The 25,570-nt window shown below is 46.5% G+C and overlaps 1 protein-coding gene across 3 annotated transcripts in view; it reads left to right on the top strand.

Annotated features, from left to right (window-relative positions):
• LOC144737788 (adhesion G-protein coupled receptor F1-like) overlaps positions 1 to 23,796 on the top strand; it is a 49,434-nt gene extending 25,638 nt beyond the window's left edge. For 2 of the 3 annotated variants that reach the window (XM_078620651.1, XM_078620652.1), the window contains 9 exons: positions 7,132 to 7,336; positions 9,201 to 9,414; positions 9,994 to 10,914; positions 11,443 to 11,484; positions 11,848 to 11,889; positions 13,204 to 13,222; positions 14,500 to 14,580; positions 15,407 to 15,544; positions 17,047 to 23,796. In XM_078620651.1, coding sequence (XP_078476777.1) covers positions 7,132 to 7,336; positions 9,201 to 9,414; positions 9,994 to 10,914; positions 11,443 to 11,484; positions 11,848 to 11,889; positions 13,204 to 13,222; positions 14,500 to 14,580; positions 15,407 to 15,544; positions 17,047 to 17,207 — 1,823 coding nt within the window. In that variant the 3' untranslated portion in view covers positions 17,208 to 23,796. Of the gene's footprint in view, positions 1 to 6,819; positions 7,337 to 9,200; positions 9,415 to 9,993; positions 10,915 to 11,442; positions 11,485 to 11,847; positions 11,890 to 13,203; positions 13,223 to 14,499; positions 14,581 to 15,406; positions 15,545 to 17,046 lie in introns of those variants that run through there. The other variant, XM_078620653.1, reaches the window with a different exon arrangement.
• The last annotated feature ends 1,774 nt before the right edge of the window (positions 23,797 to 25,570 follow it).

The following is a 25,570-nucleotide window of genomic DNA, read 5'->3' on the forward strand; positions in this document are numbered from 1 at the left end:
CAAGAAAACAGTTGGTAACACACTACGCCGTGAAGGACTGAAATCCTGCAGCGCCTACAAGGCCCTCCTGCTCAAGAAAGCACATATACATGCCTGTCTGAAGTTTGCCAATGAACATCTGAATGATTCAGAGGACAACTGGGTGAAAGTGTTGTGGTCAGATGAGACCAAAATGGTGCTCTTTGGCATCAACTCAACTCGCCGTGTTTGGAGGAGGAATGCTGCCTATGACCCCAAGAAGACCATCCCCACCGTCAAACATGGAGGTGGAAACATCATGCTTTGGGGGTGTTTTTCTGCTAAGGGGACAGGAAAACTTCACCGCATCAAAGGGACGATGGAAGGGGCCATGTACCGTCAAATCTTGGGTGAGAACCTCCTTCCCTTGGTCGTGGATGGGTATTCCAGCATGACAATGACCCAAAACACACGGCCAAGGCAACAAAGGAGTGGCTCAAGAAGAAGCACATTAAGGTCCTGGAGTGGCCTAGCCAGTCTCCAGACCTTAATCCCATAGAAAATCTATGGAGGGAGCTGAAGGTTCGAGTTGCCAAACGTCAGCCTCGAAACCTTAATGACTTGGAGAAGATCTGCAAAGAGGAGTGGGACAAAATCCCTTCTGAGATGTGTGCAAACCTGGTGGCCAACTAGAAGAAACACCTGACCTCTGTGATTGCCAACAAGGGTTTTGCCACCAAGTACTAAGTCATGTTTTGCAGAGGGGTCAAATACTTATTTCCCTCATTAAAATGCAAATCAATTTATAACATTTTTGACATGCGTTTTTCTAGATTTTTTGTTGTTATTCTGTCTCTCACTGTTTCTTTGTCAGTGGGCAAACGTACAAAATCAGCAGGGGATCAAACACTTTTTTCCCTCACTGTATTATGTTCACTTCGTGAAGCGCTCTCTGATAATTGCATTGTGAAGGGCGCTATATCTTCAATAATAAAAAAAAATGTTACGCATCCTAACCCGACAAAACCTGATCATGAACACAACGTAAACTGTTTCTTATTCCTCTTGAAGGACATCGCCATTTAATAATTCACAGGCGAATCGTTGCACCATGGTAACCTTATCTTATTTTACATCTATGTAGTGGGCTCAAACGGAGACTCAGACATACTCTTGGAGGCAACACGTTTATTAACATTAACACGTTAACACGAAGGAGTAACTGCCCCTTCACCAGAGAGTACACCAGAGGTGGGACAAAGTCATTGTTATGCAAGTCACAAGTAAGTCTCAAGTCTTTGCTCTCGAGTCCCGAGTCAAGTCGAGTCAAAGATGAGGCAAGTCCCAAGTCGAGTCAGAAGTCAAAGCCTGCAAGTCTCAAGTCGAGTCCAAAGTCCTATCATTTTAGTTTCGAGTCATTTCAAGTCCTCTTACCACAGAAATAAAATTTATACAAATCATGTATGTCTGTAAGATTTGTATTTATTTAAACCTCTTTTTATACAATGACATTAATCAAACACAGTAAAAAACAGAAAATTTAATTTTCACAAAAAATGCTCTTATTTCAACAGCATATTGCACTAGAACAATGCACAGCAGCTTCAGTCCTGTATTGCATTGACCTCATATTGCAAAACAGTTTAACTTTCAAATAGACATGGGTTCTTTTAGCCTAAACTTTTTTAAACATGTCATCAATAAAATCCTCACTCCTCAAAATGATCACTTCTGAAAAACTGGACCAACCTGATAATATAATTGGAATGCCTCCATAGAGACTGGTGTGTATGAGAGAGAGAGAGCTGTGTGGACAGGTGATGAGCAGAGAGTGAGTGTGTGTGCGCATGCGTGCTGTGGACAGGTGGAGGGAGGCCCCTACACTGCATTGCATTTGCAAAAGATCAAATTGGCCAAAAGTCTGTCAGTCATTTGTGCACGATGGGGACGCAGAATGATGCCACCATGGCTGAAAACTCGCTCCACTGGAGCACTAGAAGCAGGCACTGCCAAGACTCGGATGGCTACTTGAAAGAGTGAAGGAAGAGTCTTACTGTTCAGTGCCCAGAACAAAAGGGCATTCTGTCCTTCTGCCATGTCAATGTAGTGACTTAGCTGTACTGCTGGTGGGGTCCCAACATCCCTTTTCTGCCTCTTATGGTATGCAGCAAACAGCCCTTCTCCTTCCATGTCCTCTAGTTCTTCTTCAGCAGGCACCGGCACAGGCACAGGTTGCTCCGTCTCTGCAGCATCTTTCAGGATCAATTCTAAAAAAACGTGTCACAACAGCAGAAACAAAAGAGCTCTTATTACCATTACTGATGTTGATGATACTGTGCAAGACTGAAAATTGTTATTATTGTTAAAGTCAGATTAATATCACATTAGATCCTAGATCAGATTAAGATCAAATTATTTTACGTTGCATTTAAGTTGCATTGCAAGTCAATAAGATTTACCTTTAACTCGTTGTGCCACCTCTGCCTTGATGTCACGGTTGACCAGCACATGGGGCTCAATCCACAGCAGACAAAAGGCTGGATCCAAGGCAGCTGCTTTCAGGTAGACTGTGTCTGAAAAGGGGACAGTGATCCCTTCTTGAGACTGGGCCATTTTCACATTAATGAAGATCCCAAGAAATCTTTTTTCCAGGGATGCCTGCAGACCTCTGACCAGGCTGCTCAGGAAACGAACTTGAGGCTTCAGCTTCTCAAGATGGTGATTGAGGGACAAGACGGATGGAACAACTGCCCTGATTGTAATGACTTTCTCCCCCTGTGTCAAATCAGTTGCTTCTCCGAACGGTTTCAAGATGTCCACCAACTCCTTCAGCAGATTCCACTCTCGTAGTGTGAATGACAGTTCTTTATGCCCGGCCTTCTCAAGAACTGCGCAGAGCTTTTGCTGATCACAATGAAGGACTGCTTTCACCTGCCGCAGTGTAGAATTCCACCTCGTGCTCACTGCAGCAGGGATGCCTCTGTGCTCCCCAAATTCACCATCGAAAATGTCTTTAAACGTTGTGCTTGTATGGAGCAGGGAGCTAAGTTTTGATAACTTGGAGAGAGAAGGACATGCCGCTTTTGTTTCTTTCAAACCGTCTCCCACCACCAGCTGCAATGTGTGTGCAAAACACTGCAGGCGCTGTTTCTTTGCCATATCAGCATCGACGGTTTGCTGGTCTTCTAGGGTTAAGTCATGCCATAGCTCAGGATCATCAAGATTATCTCCAGCATCATCATCTTCCTCCTGTTCGCTGGGGAAGCAGACCGTAAATGCCTTGCGCATGTTAGCAGCATTGTCACTAATGATATAGTCCAATATAGCTTTGATGTTGTATTCATCACATATTGCCTCAAATTGGTCACAGATGCGCTCCGCTGTGTGAGAGCCTTTGAAGTGGTTGCAGGCCAAGAGATTTGTCTTTAGCTGTACCCTCTCTGCATCTCTCTCCATCCAGTGCACAGTGACACCAAGGAATCCCCTCATCTTTCGATCAGACCAAATGTCCACAGTGACTGAAACATGGTCAGTGTTGCTCAATTGAGTTTTTAACTTTGAACGTCTCTCCTCAGCAAGGCTCTCTGTTTTTGTGGTCAGCGTTCGGCGACAGACTGGGGTATACTTGCTGTCCAGCACAGCCAGAAAGTGACGAAAGCTCTTATTTTCCACAATAGATAGAGGAAAATTGCAATCAATAATCAAGTCAGACAGTATCGCATTGGAGATGGCCTTCTGCTGTGGGTGGCTCATGCTGTAACGCCCTACATGAGTGTCCAGGAATTGTGAGATTGAAGGCTGTTGTGGTTCATCTACGATGCTTTTGTTCATCTGGTATTCTTCATACCTGTAACAGAAAAGAATATGAAACAGATGTCAGAAAATCCCTTATAGCCACACATGTTGTATTTGAAACTACTCTTTACTCATATCAATGTTGTTGTGTTAATATTCATTGTCTATTGTACACTACGGTATACGATAATACATTTCAGTTTCAGTGTATGCAATATTAAGAATATTTTCACTGCTTCAAAAGTCATAAGAAAGCCCTTTCCCTCAAGAAACTGAAGTCATATGCTTTATAGCAGTGGTTTTCAAAGTGGGGACGGGGACCCCTGTGTGCCGCGAGGGGGTGCTAGGGGGGCCATGGCAAGTTGACATGAAAAGTATAGCAAAACTAAATAATTGAATAAATTAAATAAGTAAAATAAACCAAATTAAACCAAAAATAAGCTAAACAATATTCCCATTAGTTAAGAACTGCACTATAATAATCTATTGCATCTCTGAACATTACTACTATAATCGTTATTATTTTATTATATACTGTATATATCCCAGTGGTGCGCTGCCTCACAGACCTAGACTACGGTAGCACGCTATGTCCATGCGCTGCCTGCTGTTTGGGCATGATATGAAAAGGGAAGGCTAATGGTGGATCTTCTGTGACTGTGTCATCATTTTCCTCTTTACAGTGTTTATGTCTTACTATGTTTCCTGTTGTACTTGGATGGGTTTAGGGATGCACCAACTCCATCGAGTTGTGAAAGGAGGTGCACAGAAAAAAGAGTGTGGCACGGCCCATGTCAGGGGGGCCTTGGCTGGAATCTACTGGTATATGGGGGGCCTTGTCATGGTAAAGTTTGGGAACCCCTGCTTTATAGTTCACTCTCTCCTGCACACCAGATTCCATGGTGCCTTGCTGCATCACACACCAATTGCAGGTCTACTGCTGCCTCATTCATTGTTTAATTGTGATAGTTTATGTCTTCAGCGACAGTTCAGCTTAGTTGTGATTAACCAAAATTACATAAACGACCTCAATGAGGCAGCACACCAGCCACTCTGAAACTGAACGATTGAAAGAGTAAAACTGGAAGGCCTGTTTTTGTCTCATGTGTGTTGGAGAGACTGAGATATACATTTGTGTTTATCCGTCTAGCAGCAAGGTAGAAATGATACTTTAAAACGGACGTTGACATGATGTTGAAGAGGTTTTCCATCTGAGTGTGCTACACTCATGTACCTCATATAATCGGGGTTCAAAAATCCCTATTTTTGTAAGCATTAACCAGCAAGGGAGACGTGCGTTTACTGTCTCGTTGATACAGTAAATATGCAGCAGCTAGTAAGTTACGGTACATCCGATAAGGTGCTTAGCATTCGTTCAAAACGTACCTTTCTTTGTGCAACTTCAGGTGTCGAACAAAGTTAGACGTTGTGGCAGCACCGTCTGTAATCTTCGACCCGCATGTTTTGCAAATTGCAACTCGTTTTTTGTCGACTACATCGTAATTTTTATAGCCAAACGAAACTATCTTCGGTATCATTTTGCCAACTGGCGCGTTGTTGCTTGTTGCGCTTCATTGGTTGTCTTGCAATGTGCCTGCTTAGATGCTGTCCAATCAAAACAACGTGGGACTACAGTGATTGGATGTCGTGCAGGCAGCGCGCGTGCTCTCTGCATGCATACAGGTGGTGCACATTTTTTTCACAGATGCAGATAAACTGAGAGCGGCGCGGCCGTGTGAACATTTTTTCCCCCAGTTTTCATGGGAAGTAGCAAGTCTTCTTGAGTCAAAAGGCGCAAGTCCAAGTGAAGTCACGAGTCATTGATGTTAAAGTCCAAGTCGAGTTGCAAGTCTTTGTACATTTTGTCGAGTCGAGTCTGAAGTCATCAAATTCATGACTCGAGTCTGACTCGAGTCCAAGTCACATGACTCGAGTCCACACCTCTGGAGTACACTATGATGGTGGACCACCAGGCTATCTACACTAATCACACGTAACTAACTACAACGGACCGGACCCCGCTTGGGTCCGGGTTCTCGTGTTGGAGACACTGTAGAACGTGGAATGTGGACGTGAAGTCTTCGGGATGAACAACAGCAGCCGGTCCCACTGGGGGCCCGGCGTATATTGTGTGGCGGGGCTCGCTCCGCCCCTAGCCATGACCACCTTCTCAAATCCTCGAGAAGGATCTTTAACTGGACACGTGATCACCCCAGCCCCCCTTTGGGGGTCCTCCGGGGTCAACCAGAGTGCCATGGCCCCTTTGACACCCTGTTCCATGGCCGGCACGCTCGCACCCTATCCTCTAGGGGCTGGCGCTGCATGCAGCGCGTGTGCCATCCATCGCTGTCAATCAGCGCTCACCGAGCCCCGCTTAGGGCCGGTACTGCATCCACATTCCAGTGGTGTCAGCGATGTCATTACATCACACGCCGTGCCTCTCATGGCCCTGCTTCACAGTGACATCCCGCTACATCTATAGTATCTCAAGGTGCTCTATTACATAGTTTAAAAAGCAGTAACAATAATAAAGTGATTTAGATGGCAAGGGCACAATGCAAGGGCTGAGGAATGAGTGAAGTTATAAATAGGCATGTAGGGGTCACTAAAGGGTTATCAGAGAGGAACAGGAGGAAGTGTAGGGGCGAGGGGAGAGAAAAGGAGGATAATGGGCAGAGGAGAGGAGGTGACGCTTTTAAGTAAGAAATAAAGAAGGACGTTAAAGATGGGGGACTACTTAATGAACAGATTTTGAGTCTATGGATAGAAAATTTCGATTTAAAGCTTTCGTGACTGCAGGGATTCATCTTCTTGGTTCTTTCGGTAAAGTCACGTTGAAGGAAAATAATAAAAATAAAACATGATAAAATAATTCTCACGACGTTTCGGCCACAACGCAAGCAGCCGTCTTCAGGTGGAGAACAGGTCTGTCTGGGGCGTGCCATTCAGACTCTGCCTTCTCGACAGACCTGTTCTCCACCTGAAGACGGCTGCTTGCGTTGTGGCCGAAACGTCATGAGAATTATTTAATTATGTTGTATATTTATTATTTTATTATTTTCCTTCTACGTGACTTTACCGAAAGAACAAAGAAGATGAATCTATGGATAGAGTTGAGTTTATGGGCAGTGTTAGTCTATGGGCAGTGTTTAGTCTATGGGCAGTGCTGAGTCTATAGGCAGTCTTGAGTCTGGGGGCAGTGTTGGTCGATAGGCAGTGTTGAGTCTATGGTGCAGTGCTGAGTATGTGGACATTGTGAGTCTATGGGCAGTGTGAGTCTATGGGTGGTGTTGAGTATATGGGCAGTGTTGAGTCTATGGGCAATGGAGAAAAAGTGATTGTTTATCGTACAGGGGATGGTTTTGTTCCACTGCTCAGGTTCAAAGAAGAGCAGGGAAGACTTTAACCTGAGTTCGAGTAACATCTTGATGGCTGGCTCGCTGTACCGGGCGCGTGAGACACCCACGGCGTACCACCAGGAGTTCAAGGTGGACGGGCGGACATCGTCTGTTGACATTGACAGCAAGGCCATCTCAAAACTCAATGAAAACTCCAACCTGACCATCACCAGCATGGCCTTCACGTGAGTCACAGACCCCAATACACACACGGGCATGAAAAAGAGCTATAAGATTAACTCTCACTACAATACTAACTTTGATCATAACATTAGCACTAACAATAACTGTAACCCTAATGGTAACCATAACACTTGCACTGACCAGTGCAGACAACAGCACTAACACTGGCACAAAACACGAATGCTAACCTACCACTAACATGAGTACCAACCCTAACGATAACCCTAACGATAACCCTAACACTCGCCATAACACTGACTCTTAACACTAACCCGAACAATGACCCCTAACACATGTATAGTGAGCAACTTCCGACACACGTCTAGTAGAAGGCTTCTTATTTATTAAGAGCACACAGGGCGGTACACTTCATAACGCGGCTACACCTAGGCTGTCCAAACACGCAGCCCATCTCCGTTCTGCGCTACGCTGGCTGGTTGACGAGCGTAGCGGCGGCGACGGAGCTGGTCTTGCAGAAGGACAGCCACGTGGTCGAAGACGAAGAAGTGACGACGGCAGCGACGCAACCAGGACCCAGACCCCACGCTAACAGCCTTGAACCTCTGGTTCGGTGCTCCTTATATGTGCTTGGTGCGGCCAAGCTCCACCTCTGGCCACGCCACCTTTCCAGAACCTTTGGGTTGGTTCCCGGAGATTCTCGACTGACTCCACCCTTGACCTTTACCCCAGATACGCCCTTTCATAATAAGGCATTATGTAATGCAGCGATAACCGTAATTATCCCTACAAGCCGGCAGGTGTCACCCTGTCATTACACATGCATAGTTAAACGATTTCTAATACGAGGCCTAACTCTAACCGAAGCCCTAACTCGACCATAACACTAGCCCTAACACTAAATTCGACTGTAACCCTAACGATACTGCTACCCTAACATGAGCACAAACTATCTCTAGCCCTATCCCTAACCCATACTCCAATGGTAAAATGTTTTTTTACCCTAACGCTATCCTCAATGCCAACACTGAAAATAACCCTAACACTCTTCTTGGTTCTTTCGGTAAAGTCACGTAGAAGGGAAGTAATAAAATAATAAAAATAAAACATAATAAAATATTATGTTTTAAAATATTATGTTTTATTTTTATTCTTTTATTACTTCCCTTCTACGTGACTTTACCGAAAGAACCAAGAAGATGAATCCCTGCAGTCACGAAAGCTTTAAATCGAAACCCTAACACTAACACTAGAATAACCTCTGACCATCACCAGGATAGTAATCACACAATGCATTCGCCGTAACCTTACCAACATAAGCGGTGGAGAGAGTACGGAGGGGGTCGTGTGGAATGGGGACAGCACTGAGGGAGCAAAGGCAACACAGCTAATAGCTGTCCCTGTGTGCCACTGTCCCAGCTAACAACTGTCTCTGTGACACTTCCCCCGCTAACAGCTGTCCCTGTGTGTCACTTCCTCAGCTAACAGCTGCCCCTGTGTGCCACTGCCCTAGCTAACAGCTGTCCCTTTGTGCCACTGTCCCACCTAACAGCTGCTCCTCTGTGTCACTTCCCCCGTTAACAGATGTCCGTCTGTCACAGTCCCAACAAAGAGCTGTCCCTGTATGCCACTGTTCCAGCTAACAGCTGTATCTGTGTGCCACTTCCCCAGCTAACAGCTGTTCCTGTGTGTCACTGCCCCAGCTACCAGCTGTCCCTGTGTGCCACTGCCCCAGCTAACAGCTGTACCTGTGTGGCACTGCCCTAGCTAATCTGCTGCTATTAACCCATACAAAATAAGAAGCTAACTGCTGTCCCTGTTTGCCACTGTCCCAGATAACAGCTGCATCTGTGTGTCACTTCCCCAGCTAACAGCTGTCCCCGTGCTCTGCTGTCCCTTGTCCCACAGCACGCTGACGGACCTCCTCCCCCTGCGGCTGGCTCCGGCCCTAGCGAGCGAGGCCTCGTCTGGCCCAAGTGTGGGGAGCCTGGTTCTGAGCACCGTGCTGAGCGGGGCCCAGGGAGGGGGCAGTTCCGGCATCTCCATGAATCTGGCACTGAGAGGGGTGAAGGCAGGGGTACCCCTCAAGGAAACCCCCCATTGCTCCTTCTGGGACTTCAAAGTAAGATGCCAGTCGACAATGAGTGGGAGGAGAGGATGTTGACATGAGTATAAACTAAACTAAAACATGTTTTTTTCACCAGGCCCAACTGAGCTATATGATTCTATTTCACCAGCGAACTTGCCACAAATGATAGCTCAACGAAGTGGTATGTAATGTGGATATGTATAGCAGCCAATTACTCGTAATCCATGTTGATTCTAAATGTGGATGGAAAAACAGGCGAATCCGGAGTATAATCCACACAACCACAGGATTAACTTTCGGAGATGCTTGTGAATACCAAATTTCGCCTAAAATGATATTGGCCTATGGAAACTTTTTTTTTTACAAATTACCATAATCGCATGTAATTTTAAATACGTGAAAATTATCACAGCACTAAAATAATTGGTTATAATAAACATAAAGCAAATACAAATAAATATGAAAGTATGATACGTTATTTGTCATCATTTGATCTCATTGCTTTCTTTTTCTTTCTCTCAATGCAGTCTAGTAGAGTTCCAGATGCGATAGCCAAAATCACGGAGAAACAAGTTTGTGAATGACTGAGGAATATTACATTTGTTTTCACAGTTAAATGGCAGTGTTGGGGGGTGGTCGACCGAAGGCTGCACAACCGGCAACACCAAAGACAACGCAGTCTCCTGTATCTGCACTCACACAACCCCCTTCAGCATCTTACGCTTACGTGAAACAAGTCAGGGGGATCCCACCTTTACCATCATTACCTACGTGTGTCTGAGCATCTCCATTGCATTCCTCATCTTTGCTGTGGTCCTGGAGTCCATGGTGCTGCATCAGAATAAGCGATATGGCCACAAGTCCAACGGCGAGGAGAACGACGACGATCATGGAGGTCATCGCTCCCTTAGCCGCGGCATCAAACTCAATGTCCTCTGCGCTCTGCTCCTCTCCCACGTTTGGTTCATGGTGGCCATCTCCGACTCAAACACAACAGTCTGCTCGCTCTCACAGTTCTTCCTCCACCTCAGCTACCTCTGCGCATTCTCGTGGCTACTATTGCAGGCCATTCACCTCCTGCTCAACGGCAACGCCGTTTATGGGGGCTTGTCTGGGCGCAAGGTGATGGCGGCCACCTTTGCCGGGGGCTACGGCCTGCCGGTGCTGATTTCCGTGATCACAGTCGCCGCCACTCACTCGAGCAGAGCGTACATGCAGCCCGACTCGTGCTGGCTCAACTGGGATGGCAGCAAGGCCCTCGCCCTTGTCGTCCCCGTCTTGCTTGTCATTGCGGTGGGTCTGGCGGTCGCCATCTACATCTTGCTGAGAGCTCGGCTCTGGGATCACGATGGCCAGAAGCGGCAGGAGGGTGGGGGTCTGCTGGGTGATTCCACCACTGGGAAGGCATGGAAGCTGCTCATTCTCATGACGGGTCTGGCTGTGATCTGGGGTGTGGGAGCTTACTTCTTCATGCCTGATGGAAATAAGATTCCTGCCATCATGTACCTGTTTGCCGTCCTCAATGCGCTCCAGGTGAGGCCGATGTGCGTGGGTTTGTTATCCTGGGGTCGTAATCATCAGCCATCATCAATCCACTGCTCGATGCAGGCATCCTCAAGTCATCGCCATCTCTCACTGTTCTGCTTACCTCATCACTCCTATCGTGCCTCCCACTACTTCCCATATCTCCGCTGCCCTTTCCTAACCCCGAAATACCCTCTATTGCTATCACTCAATCTTCAATCCTTGCACTCCTCTTGCCATCCGAATCATTCTATTCGGTCACCATTTTTCTTTACTATGTCAAGTGAAGGCTCTCCATAAATGTAAAATTATATATTAATATTCTACGACCCACCTCGCACTGGCACATCAACCAGCTTTATCGCTCCATCTTCAAGTCTTATTGTGGCCACCAAGGAATGGATGCTGTCGATGTCTTTTCTTCCACTCCAAGAATATTCTTGACTCGTGGCCATTGACTTTTCCACAGTATGTCCTATGAACATCAAACATAATTAAATGCAATCGCTTTGTGTGTGTGTCTTGCTGTGTCTATAGGGGATGATCGTCGTAGTTTTCAACTGTTTACTGGATGAAGAGGTGAGTGTATTTTAATGAAATCATCACGAATTACATAATTTTTAAACATCACTGATGGGGTATCTCGACAATGATCGACTAGCAGACTGGTCTCTGATGGGATCCCCACCAGTCTAGACAATAACTAGAATGACCGGTCTTAGTTGGGTTCGCTAGACAGTTATCTAATGGCAGGCAGTGCTTATATCTTTAGAAAATGGTGGTCTGATATACCAGTCTCTGATGGGGTTTATAGACAAAAAAACACTTGACAGACTGGTATCTAAAGGTATCTAAACACAGATAGACTAACAGACCGGTCTCCATTGGAGTAATAATGAGATAAATGTAAAGTCTTGTGTCCTTCTTGTTGTTGTGTAACAGGTGAAGCGGTTACTAAATAGGTCTATGAACATTGTGAGCTACGTAAGTAATTTACAACTCATTTAAAACATCCACAGCCTAGGCCTGAGAGCCTGTCTTCTACGCATACCCCCCGCTCCCCCTGCCCCCTTTCTTTCATATGGACACCCCAGCCCAGACATTTATCCAAAGTGGGAAATCTAGGCAAAGTGGTGCTTTCATTGCAGCTTCTTCAAGCGATGATAATTACATTTAATGGGGTCATCGGATGGTCTAGGGCAGTGATTCTCAAATTTATTTGGAACCACAGAACACTGCAAATATTTCTGCAGACCACCCAACCACCGACCTCTGGTGACAAATGCATTAAACTTATCCCTCTGAATACCAGGAACACTAAATGAATCATATTACTGGAGAATACTTTTTTTGTTAAACGCAGCTATACGTTGTTTTTTTTGAGGGGTGGCATTTCGATATTAGGGTTCGGGTAGTTTCATGCGGGTAGTTTACTTAACAATAAAAAAAAATCTCGAGTAAAATATAAATTATTATCTAAAACAAGAGGTATAAACATTATTACTTCCGAATCAACCTGTATTTGCATCAGCCACCACGGACCACCTGGAGGACCACTGCCGGTAGTGGTCCAGGGACTGCAATGTTGCTAAATCCTGAAGGGGTTGTTTCCATAAATATCCAATGTGCATGGATGTCTGTCTCCCTGTTCCAGATATGTATGTTTTCTATACATTTTCTTCAATAACAAATGTAACTTATCTACGTATTAATACAATAATGCCCCGTTATCATCATAACTCGGAATCTAAGAGCATGGTTGAGAGCTTGGGTAGCACTGTGTACGCTACTGTCTGGTAGCAGAGTCAAGTCTAGCAACATCTATTGTACTTCTCTGATCCCACGTCTATACTCTGGACTGCGTGTCTATGCTCCCACATCGATAGTTCAGTAATGAGTGCGATGAGGTACGGTGAATTACTCCCAACCATGACCCATAAACATGGCAACGTTGGGCCACCATTTGGCATGCTGGATGCAAGCATTCGACCGATGTAGGCCCAACATTGGTGCAACGTTCCATAATGACTAAATCTTAATAACCAGATCCTCAGTATCCCTAAGTATCAATACCTTGAGCCCTGGTCTCCCTGAGTTTTAAGATCCTGAGCTCCGGTCTCCCAGTATCTCTAGACTCTGAGACTCGGTCTCCATGAGTCTCAAATCCCTGAGAGCCCATCGTACTAATCCTGAAATATATTGACAAAAATGTGCTACACATGTACACCTCGCCATAATCTTTCTCCAATGTGTCTCAAACTCATTCTTGAATGGAATATCTTTCTCTTTTTATTTTAGGAGGGGATGAAAAAGAAAGGTGAGATTTGACATTTAACGCATCACCTGCACCCAGAGCGGGATTAAGATTGTGTAGGCCCCTGGGCTACAGGTACTGTGAGGCCCCCAGTAATCGTTTCAAATGAAAAACAAAGTTAAAGAAAAATAAAATTATTTTTTACAAGGCTAACAACAAATAAAATTCAGCATTCACAAATTAAATAACTTTTCACTTCATCTCTGGAGGCCCTCCAGCTGGCGGAGGCCCCTGGGCTGCAGCCCCTAAAGCCCATGCCTTAATCTGGCTCTGGCTATACGGGGGAAATTCGTATCTCTCTGTGGTAATGGGGCCTCCTGTAAGTTGACTCGGCCTTAAATGAGAACTGGGGAAACAAAGACGGCCGAGCAGGCGTGCCACAGTGCAGGCCTTCACAGCTGGTCACTCCTAACCACGTAACTTTCCCGTCCATGCTGCTAGATGCTACACGGAGGAACTTTGTCTTTGTATCGTGGTCTAGAGCATTTGGCTGCTATACATTTCTATGTGATTAGCAACTTTGTTCAGCTATCAATTGTGATAGCCAGGTCGCTTTTGAAAAGAGCTGATAGCTCAGTAGGCTTTACCTGGTAAATAAAATAGTCGCCCCTTCCACATCACGGGGCTTAGGGGAGCAGCACCCCAGCCGTAGTGATACAAAGATCACTGCGAGAGGACTGCGAGCTATCACGTGAGAGGCTGCCATAAACATGCTTGGTGTCCTCCAAAACCAGTGCGTAGAACCGCAGTTGTTTTCGCAAACGAACTTTTTACAAAATGTAACTTTAAAAAATCGAGTATATTTATGGTATTTAAAGATAAAATACCTTAATATTATACAGTACTGTACATATATTTTATGCATTTATGAGTTACTAAACTTTTTGCGTATCGTTTGCGGCTCTCGAAAAACTCCCAGCAAAATTCCCCTTTAAATGTTTTATGCCGACCCCGCGATATATCGAAACCGCGATGGGGAAAGTCGCGATGCAGAAGGGTCGACTGTAGTTTAGTTTCAGTATGGGTTTGTGTGGGTCTGTATGGGTCTTTGCGCATCTATGGGTCTAAATGAGTCTGTAGAAACGTACGTTTAGATAATTTGGCTGCTGCTATAAATTCCAATGTGGTGATGATGTTCATGATGATAAGCCACTAAGTTGAATTGCTATCAATTGTGGACAGGTCGCTTCTGAACAAGAGCTATATAGCTCCGTGGGCCTTCCCTGGGTAGAATACAAAGTTTTTTTTCGCTTGACTTTCCATGTGCTTCGTGTGTACAGATTCGCCCCTTGTGGTCTCCGAATACGACATAGAGAACAACATGGTGGACGGAGTCTACCGATTACAACGACCCAAGCAAGGTGTTCACACTGACGATGCGTTTACGCAAAAACAACGCGGTTCTTTCGTTCAGGAAATATTTTGGGCACAACGCAGAACACACCCCAACATAACGCGGTTTCTGAAACGGTCAACGACTAAGTACTTTCTTGAGCTGCATTGCTGAGCAGTATGATACAGTATAAGGAATGAAACGGCACCCTTAACTCGGTTCTCTGTCGCGCGATGGGGACGGCTGTAGTGTACAGTATGTACACTACTGTACAGTGATTGTTTACTCGTTCAACGCGGTTTTGTGCGTAACGCGGCACTTGTCAGGAACGCATCTCCTACCACATGCATACCCCGTTTAGAGCGGGGAATGCGTGCCTTGAAACGAGAGCGCGAGGTGAATAAGTGCTTTAAGGGGTCATTATAGCATTGGCCTTATGGAAATGCGTTCCCGACATCGTAATTTGTCACCTACGGCCAACACATTAGGGGTTCATTGGGTTATTGGAACAGATGATGAACATGATTTATAACTACTCTTAATGGTCAAATAAAATAAAACATTGGACTTACCAGATGTGGCGAACTTGCCAGCGCTGGGAGACAAGATGGGAATTACAAGGGGGAAGATGGGCGAGGTTGTGGCTCATCCTCCAGCGAACTCTGGTAGCCTTCTTGAAGAAGGCATCACCCGGTAAAAAGGGTAAATTACCTGACCTTGCCGAGGCCTACTCGCACACTTTGCCGGCCTTCATAGGCACAGCCTCCTACTAACAGCACTTGCCCCCCGACAGTCCCGTTAAAAAAGTGTACCTGGGGGGGGGGGGTACTGTCGCCTTTTGTTCATGTGTGCAGTCACCTGCGCGATCTGCGGAGGGCTCCCAGAGGTGTCGTGCACCGAATGCAAGCAGCCGTTCTGTCGTAGCTGCGACGAGAAGCAGCACGAGCGCCTCGACCGCAGGAACCACGAGCGGAGCATGAACGGCGGACAGAGTGAGGCCAGCACCCCCCCCCCCCCGGCTACACGTTGGGGGGACACCGGGGGGGGGGGGGGCGCACCGGGGGGGAGGACGCGGGGGGGGGGATACGGGGGGGAGGATACGGGGGGGGGGCTGCCTCCGGACACGGCGAGACTGGGGCACTAAGGGTCGAGAGGTCAGACACAGGGTGACCGGGTCTCGGTGTCTAGAGACACAGGGAGACCGGGTCTCAGTGTGTAGAAACACAGTGAGACCGGGTCTTAGTGTGTAGAGACACAGGGAGACTGGGTCTCGGTGTCTAGAGACACAGTGAGACCGGGTTTCAGTGTGTAGAGACACAAGGAGACCGGGTCTCAGTGTGTAGAGACACAAGGAGACCGGATCTCGGTGTCTATAGACACAGGGAGACCGGATCTCAGTGTGTAGAGACACAAGGAGAACGGGTCTCAGTGTGTAGAGACACAAGGAGACCGGGTCTCAGTGTGTAGAGACACAAGGAGACCGGGTCTCAGTGTGTAGAGACACAGTGAGACCGGGTCTCAGTGTCTAGAGACACAGGGAGACCGAGTCTCGGTGTCTAGAGACACAGTGAGACCGGGTCTCAGTGTGTAGAGACACAGTGAGACCGGGTCTCAGTGTCTAGAGACACAGGGAGACCGGGTCTCGGTGTCTAGAGACACAAGGAGACCGGGTCTCAGTGTGTAGAGACACAAGGAGACCGGGTCTCAGTGTGTAGAGACACAAGTAGACCGGGTCTCAGTGTGTAGAGACACAAGGAGACCGGGTCTCAGTGTGTAGAGACACAAGGAGACCGGGTCTGAGTGTGTAGAGACACAAGGAGACCGGGTCTCAGTGTGTAGAGACACAGTGAGACCAGGTCTCAGTGTCTAGAGACACAGGGAGACCGGGTCTCAGTGTGTAGAGACACAAGGAGACCGGGTCTCAGTGTGTAGAGACACAAGGAGACCGGGTCTCAGTGTGTAGAGACACAAGGAGACCGGGTCTCAGTGTGTAGAGACACAAGGAGACCGGGTCTGAGTGTGTAGAGACACAAGGAGACCGGGTCTCAGTGTGTAGAGACACAGTGAGACCGGGTCTCAGTGTGTAGAGACACAAGGAGACCGGGTCTCAGTGTGTAGAGACACAAGGAGACCGGGTCTCAGTGTGTAGAGACACAAGGACACCGGGTCTCAGTGTGTAGAGACACAAGGAGACCGGGTCTCAGTGTGTAGAGACACAAGGAGACCGGGTCTCAGTGTGTAGAGACACAAGGAGACCGGGTCTCAGTGTGTAGAGACACAAGGAGACCGGGTCTCAGTGTGTAGAGACACAAGGAGACCGGGTCTCGGTGCCTGTGTATATTCTATATACATTGCTCAGTGTCTGCGCACTACATGTACACTGTTCACTGTGTGTGTATTCTGTGTACATGGCTCACTCTGTGTGTATTCTGTGTACATGGCTCACTGTGTGTGTATTCTGCGTTCATTCCCCATCGCTTCCCTGCGACTGCAGGCAATGTCTGTGGCATCTGTGGTAAGCCGACGGAGGTGACGTGCGACGACTGCGAGGGATCATTCTGTTCGGAATGCGACGACAAGAGCCATCGGCACCCAGAGCGCCTCTTTCACAAACGCTCACTTCGAAGCTCCTCCAATAACCTTATGGAGATGTAACCACCTGGGGGTTGCAGTACAGAATGATGAACTTAAGTATCGCAGTCACATTGTCAATTCAGTTCAAGATAAGCTCTGCCGAAACACTAAATTGATAAGGGGGTTTCAACGTTGTGAGTTTCTAAGTCTATTTTTAACCAATAACAATGATTATCTTTTACCAATTATTGACAGAATGATGAAACATTTTAAGAGTTAACACCGACATTTATAATATAAACATCCCTATTTCAGACACAGACCACCTGCAGGAGTGATGACTCCTTGCATGAGTGTTGTCATATCGGCCATGTTGCATCGGGGACAATATAGTGCCCATTTTTATAATTGGCTTAACAAAAATGTAGCTTGATCGATGTACTTTATTTCACCAGATCGTAACGCATGGTGGTGTAGGTGATGGTAGATTGAAGGCACACCACGCGAGTTGGTTACTTCCAGCTTTATTCATGCATCTAAATTGTATCCTGTGCTTCCTCTCTCTGCTGCGCCCAGTTCCCCCTTCCCCCACACAAGCATCCCTTTTAAAAATCCCTCTGGACCCACCTCCTAGTCCTTACTTCAGCACATACATTATGCATGCATTACATCTTTAGGCATGTTTTACATCTCTCTTTTTCACAATAAACAAACTTAATTACAACAAACCTCAGCACTTCAACAATAACTTAATATTCAAATTCTTCACAAAGGATGAGCGTATGATAAAAGCACCACGCAAATGGCTCTGTTGTTTTACAGGAGTCGACTGCTTTGTAATGCCAATAGTACATTGAAGGGGGATTATTCTGCCCCCATAATATCAAGGTACATAATCCCTCAGATGGCACGGTTGATTCACCAATCGCCCGACCCTCGTCCTGATCACGGCAGCCTCGCCATTGTGGAGCTGAGGCATTGTTGCTGGCCCCACCTCTGCTGACAAGTTGGGCAGTTATTGATCACAGGAATTGGCCTCGCAGGACAGCCGCTTTGGGGAACATTCCTCTGGGCTTCCAATATGCCTGGTGTTCTTGACTGGTATATTGTGTTAAATTGCCAAAGTTGGTGCTGGTCTTGTCAGGTGTTGCCACGACCAGTGTGTTGCTTGGAGTTGAGGCCATCTGAGGGGCTGGTGGCACGATGGAGGACCTGAGGGGCCAATGACATGAAGCCCTGTAAGTGGACAGTCACAAGTCCCGTCTATTTTGGCGGAACTTCTCTCAATCATGTTCCACAACATAGGACCTTGGAGCATCATGGGTCCCTAACACGGTCATTTGCATCCAACGCTTGTCTCCAAGCAATGGTACCATGTGAACCGGATCCCATAGGATAACCTGTATGTCCTTTCCGCTCTTCCGGTCATGATATAGCCACTGTTTTTGCTTTGCTCGATCCAGCCTGCAGCGCACGTCTGCTAAATCATAAAATGCTGGCTGCAGCAGCTCTCTGGCAGCTGGGAGTAGATTCCGTGGTCGACAGGACATACACAGCTGGGCGGGCAACGGGTTGTAGTTCTGTAATATGAAAGAGATTACTTGGCCCACATGCGCTTGACTATCTGAACAGCCTTTTCAGCTTCTCCATCGGAGCGAGTGTAATATGGAGACGATGCCTGATGATCAATCGGAAACTCTTGGCAGTTGTCTACAAATTTCCGGGAGCTGAATATTGGGTCCATTGTCCGTGCGCAGCTTCTTGGCTATTCTGTGACAGTGCAATTGTGCTTCCAAAGCCTTGATGGTAGCAGTTGATGTGAGATTGTCTAAATGCTCCACCTCTATATACTTAGAGAAGTAGTCGACAGGTACAAAGTAATGCTGACCTTCCTACTCGAAGAGGTCTGCTGCTACTTTCACCCATCGTAGGTCTGATTTCTTTGTCGGGCGAAGCGTTTTCATGCTGCTGCTTACTCTGAAAGTCATTGCAGTCTAGACAGTCGCTGACGGCAGCTTCTATCTGGATCATCATTTCAAACCAGCTTCTCTAGCCCGTTGTTTGCACTTTACTGTCCCCAGATGTGAGGCATGAAACTGCTTTTTCATGGCAGGTCTCACTGAGGGTGGCACTACAATTCTCATTCCGTTATAGATTATTCCATCACAGATGGACAACTCGTCACAGAAGGTCCATAATTCTCGGATGCTGTGGGTCATCTCCAACTTCGTAGCAGACCACACTCTGAGTATAATTGTGTACAACTCATTCATCTCATGGGCTGTGGCCTGCTGGAAATGTGCATAACGGGTAGGGGTGACTTCAATATAGTCAAATATGTTAATCAGTGCTGGCTCAATGTCTGGTACTAGCAGATTTGCCCAAATTAGTGCATCCCCAATTGGGATCTCTGACCCTGGCTTGTATGTCACCAACAAGTCATATGGTTGCAGTCTGAGCAGCATTGACTGCTGCCTCATTGTGGCAGATAGTAAAGGCTTTTCAAACATATATTTAAATGGCTTGTGATCACTCACCACTGTGACTTGAATACCGAAGATGTAGTAATGAAAGTTATTTCAGCTGTGGAGAATGGCAAGAACCTCCTTTTCTATTTGCGCATATCTCTGTTCCGTGTCTGTCAGAGCATGTGACGTGTACGCAACAGGGCGACCACCCTGGAGAAGTACTCCCCCTAAGGCAAAACTACTTGCATCGCACTTAATGATTTTTGACATCACAGGGTTGTAATAAGCCAACACCGGGTTCTTTAGCACAAATCCCTGAGCCGGTCAAAGCTCCTTTGCTGAGGCTTGTCACAACTGTCTTGCACAGCATCTCACGCAGTGGGGCATCTACCTCACTGGCATTGGGCAGGAACATAGACAGATTGTGTTTAGTCTTTGGAGTTGCCATTTCTTGCACGGCTTTGACCTCATCATTGTTTGGCAGCATTCCTCCATTTGTGATATGGCCCAAATACTTGACTACAGCAGACTTGGCCTGGCACTTGTCAAAGGTCAGCTTCAAGTTGTACTTAGTCGCACTCTCCACCACCCATTTCATCACCTGGGTGTGCCCTTTATTGTTACGTTCAGCTATTAGGATGTCATCCATAATAGCTCTGGCTCCTTGCAAGTCTTCTAACATGTCCATATTTTTTTGATACAGCTCTCTGGTTTACTTTATGCCAAATGGAAGCCGGAACCATCTGTAACGTCCTGCCAGTGTGTTGAAAGTAGTTATCAGACTGAACTTGTAGTCGTGCTTAATCTGTAATAATCCAGACTTGGCATCGATCACTGAAAATACTTTGGCATTTGGTGGCATTGATGCAACCAATTTCTCTACTGTTGGGATAGGATAATGTTCCCTTCTGATGGCCTTGTTGAGGTCTTTTGGGTCAATGTAGATCCTTACTTTGTTATTCTTCAACACTGTTACCAGAGAGCTGACCCAATCAGTGGGCTCTGTCACTTTTGCAATATGAGCTTCCATCAATATGACCTTCCGCCTCCATCTCCCTCAACTTGGCTACTATCTTATACATCAAGCCTTTGGCTGTCAGCATGGCGCACGGACAACAGGAGGCACTGTTGGATCTATTTTAAGGAAGTAAGTTCTTGGAACTTACTTTTCTTACACTCGGGATATTTTCCCATATCAATCACGTGTTGGACTCTCTCCACTAAGCCCAACAGGCAACTAGCATTTCCTGATAGCAGGGACTTCTAGTATATTTGTGCCACCTGATATTCAAGGTGGACTTCTTTTTGGTTGTACTGTGTTGCCGGCGTGGTCTTCCTAGCGACTGCGATGGGTTGATTGGAGTACGTCCATGGCATTTCATAAACCGTTTAGATTTGGCTGTGATATGTATAATAATTATTTAACCACAATTTTTTTAAATAATTAGGATCCTTTACGGTTCATGATTGATGTAAAATATATAAAAACATTTTTTCAAGTAGTTATTTTTTTTAATTATCAACGATTATAATATTTTAAGCACTTATGATCTAGCTTCAGTCAACACAATGCAGTCCTGCTGCAGGTTTGTATATACAAACGTCGACTGTATTATGAACAATGCATATATTTACTGTCAATCATTGCCCGAGATATTACAATCAAATTATATATCAGCTATGGGACCTTTTCGCCAATATCGTGATATTGATTCCTTGTAATTGGCGTATATTTGGTGTTTGATAATCTTAACACCTTTTGTGCTTTTGTAATCATGAAAAACTTTAATACCTAAATTTTTAATGGTTTGTCAAATTAAAGTTTTTTTGGGTTAGATCGCGTAAATGTCAATGTGTTGTACACCCTAACACAGCAAGATTGTAAGGTTTGTCACGTAAACAGAATGTACCAATGTGTTACTATTTTAGCACACCGGTTGTTTTGAAGAGAAAACCCAAAACAATATTTACAATTTTAATTAATGTTTCGCTGGAAATGACAACCAGCATCATCAGGTGCTCATCACTGTGGGCGCCATGGTGGCTATGAGATGTTAACACTCTCGCCTGGTATACAGGTCATGGGTTCGATTCCAACTCTGACGCCTGCTGTACATTTTGAGTTTTTAATGTCTCTCTCCCCGTGGTCGTGTGGATTTTTTTGGGTTCTCCGGGGTGTCCCTCCATATTTAGAAACATCCATTTAGAGTGTTTGACTGCAATTACCTTCCATATGATAAGGCACTTCATGGAGCCATCATTTGTAGCCAGGTCGCTTCTCACAAAGACCAATATTGCTCAGTAAGCCTTACCCGATAAAATAAGTAAATAGTTTAGTTATTAGAACTCGGAAACGAACTCGGGTTACACTTGTATTGAACTTGCCTTGTCTTTATATTCTTTCAAATCTTTGACGCTTAATATATTCAGATCTACGAATCCTAACGAGCTAAAATGTTCGACTCATCTCGCGTGATAATTCAAGATAATCATAAAAAAATGGTGCAGGTTCCCGCTGATCCTGGGCCTATTCGTGTTTTTTTACTTAATTGTAATAATTCATATTCGTACATTTCCCCCCCCCGCCTTCTCCATTTCAAATCACGAATGGTCGCGACCAGCCACACAGGGAAACGTCTTGTCTAATTACAGCAACTGATGTTGGGGAGCCTTTGACCATTGAAAGGCGTGCTTATATCGCCATTTGTCGTGGCGCCGGAGCGGCTGCTATGGTTCCGTCTTCCTTAGCGTGGGGAAAACAATTACAATAATAATTGGTACCATTTCTATTGATTTAATCATTATATAGCAATAATAGCATTACCATTCGCTTTGCCACGCCCGTTCTGACGCGCTGAGGGCAACATGGCAATGCTGTAGCTGAGCGAGCGAGTGAGAACTGTGATCATGATTTTCAATTAAATGCCCTATTGCTATTTTAATTGGCAAAATGTAATAATTATTGTTGCTATAATTGCTTTCAGTTAAAGCGATACATCTATGCACGTTGGATATGCTGCTGCGATATCCACGACGATACATGTGTAGTGGAGTAACGCGCGTGGGGTTTTGCAAACAGTGTGCATGCACGTGTGAGCCGCGGACAGTGAGGTCACATCAGGGCGAATAGGTGCTGCGAGAGAAAGCAACGCGAGAGACGACCGATTAAGATGCATAGCCATCATTGGCTGGCTGCAAATGCACGCGCGGAGTAGGCGCCTTGGAGTCTGCAGAATGAGGCAATAGCAGCGGACGCCACGCGCGGGAGGAGACGGGAGGACGCTAGCTTAATCAGGGCGTTAAATGAGGATAAATACGGCAACGTGTGAGGTTGGGGGGGAGTTGGTTGGAGCGAAGAGAAGAGCAAACACAAGAGAAAGCCAAGGCCCAGCTCTCCACACCCCTTCCTCTCCAACGGTGATGGCTGAACCCCCACTGGAGGCAAGGGCGAGGTTGGAGAGGCGAGGGTAGAAAGGCTAGCAGTATAGAAGCTAGCGGAATCCTAAGTGTGAGTGCGCGAAGACTAGCAGTAGAGAAGCTAGCAGAGTATATAGCGGAATGCTAGCAGTGGAGAAGCTAGCAGAGTATATGGTGAGATGCTAGCAGTGGGGAAGCAAGCAGAATATATAGTGAGAGGCTAGCAGTGGGGAAGCTAGCAGAATATATAGTGAGATGCTAGCAGTGGGGAAGCTTGCAGAATATATAGTGAGATGCTAGCAGTGGGGAAGCTAGCAGAATATATAGTGAGAGGCTAGCAGTGGGGAAGCTAGCAAAATATATTGTGAGAGGCTAGCAGTGGAGAAGCGAGCAGAGTATATAGTGAGAGGCTATTAGGGAAAAAGCTACCAGAGTGTATAGTAATAGGCTAGCAGTGGAGAGGCTAGCAGAGGGTACGGTGGGACGCTACCAGAGTGCGTAGTGATAGGCTAGCAGCGTAGAGGCTAGCGGAGTGAGAGAGAGCAGGCTAGCAGCGGAGAGGCTAGCGGAGTGAGAGAGCAGGCTAGCAGTGGAGAGGCTGACAGAGGGAGAGAGCGGAGTGAGCAATGCGAGTGGAGCGAAGCGGGCGAGCAGTGCAGAGTGGAGGGAGCGAAGCGAGCGGAGCGAAGCGGGCGAGCCGAGCAAGCGGGAGAGTTGCGACGGAGTTACGTGGTGTTGAACGCGAAGAGTTCTATTCGAATAAAAGTGACGCAGGAGAAAGAAAAGTTGTCTGCGTGAAATAACACCACTACACGTGTGCATTGTTATCGCATGGCAGTGTATATGTGCCTTGCCGTCTTTCATACATTACAGGACCTACACTATTTGGTTCTTTCGGTAAAGTCACGTAGGTATAAAATAAAATAAATCACGACGTTTCTAATGATGGACGCTTGTGTTGCGCCCGAAACCTCGTGATTTATTAAATTTTATACCTACGTGACTTTAATGAAAGAACCAAAGAGTATGGATTCCTGCAGTCACGAAAGCTTCAAATCACTACAGTACCTATTGATCTCCAATATGACAAACGGCCTATACATATCAACCTATTCTAAATGTCATTTCATTCGACTGTCATAGAGTAAGAAGTGCGCATGCTTTCATTTATTGTACGGTCAGCAGTTGACATAGGCAAGCCATAATTTCCATCTGTATAGTTTCCACTTTGAGTGCAGTCGTCAGTGGTTCTAAAAGATGACCCCTGCCATGGAAATGCGATATTTCTACTGGTGGAGATGAGGGCCCCACACTGCCCGCAGGAGCATAGATACCATTTGTAATTCCATTGCTGTATGAGGGCCTCCACACGCCACGCAGGTTGTAGAGGCCCTTTGGCCATATATCACCACCTGCTGGTCAGTGCGGATTGCTAAATGCGGGCAGCATAGATGTATAAAACAACTGCATGTAATCACAACTTTGCCCCGCAGCCCTATGCCAACCTATTTGTACATGGTGGGCACCCCTCCAGCCACTGTCCAGGCTCGCAGTTGCTTGGCTTTCGAGGTCCAAACAACTCGGCCACATTCCAAGTCCATAGGGGTTGAGGATAATAGTCTTGCTGTTCTTAACAGTTAACATCTCACACGTGTGCCTCCAACTCAGGTCACACGCAGAGGATGCACCCCACCCTCTAATCAGGCGAGATCAGATGTGGCCCGATATACCCACGCGCCGCCAGAGGTCGCAAAAAAGCAGAGAAAATGTTGAGTGTCGCCTGAGGGGCCGACCTTAGGTTGTGTTTACACCACCCCTGTAGGGAGATACGCATATATACATACCCAAACCCAGATAGTGGTATATATATGTACACATCAACCCCAGCGGCCATTTACAAGGCGATGGTGATGGGACCTGGATGTTTGTGGCAGGCTGCATCCACCTTGCCACGTGAAGAATCGAACGTTCACTGGCAGGAAACTAAGCCAGTTGCTGGTTAAATATAGATACATACATACATGCACAGACACACCCATGTACATGTCGAGATATCGACCTACATAAAGACACAGTATAAAACTGATGATCACACGTGCGCCTCCAACTCAAAGTGGGGGGTGGAGTATTAACCCCTGGGAGAGGTGCAGAGTGGTTGCTCAGCCGAGTTGCGGGATGACGAACTGGTGGCGCATGCCGGTGCACTCAGAGGGGGGGGGGAAGTACCCTCCTGAAGGACGTTCCTCGGTGGAAGGATTATTCTCCTATATATACATGGGACAAGGACTTTGAGGAAGAGATGGAGACCTGCCAGAGGTGGGCCCATCGAGTTTGAAGCAAATCCCGGAGGCATAGTAGAGGATCGTACAATGCACCCCCGAATGAGTTGCTAGCGATGATGGCGCATCAGGGCCTGGCAGAGGCAGGAGATGCGCCGGGCCGGTAATCGCCGGGCCGGTACTCGCCGTGCCGGCAAAGTCTCGGGTGGAGTCGTCCCACCAATTCCCCGACCTTGCTTGCGTCGACTTCACGTCACGTGACAGTAGGTTGCATAGTACC

Source organism: Lampetra planeri, chromosome 74 (genome assembly GCF_965212315.1).
Source record: "Lampetra planeri chromosome 74, kcLamPlan1.2.h2, whole genome shotgun sequence".
NCBI classification, from domain to species: Eukaryota; Metazoa; Chordata; class Hyperoartia; order Petromyzontiformes; family Petromyzontidae; genus Lampetra; species Lampetra planeri.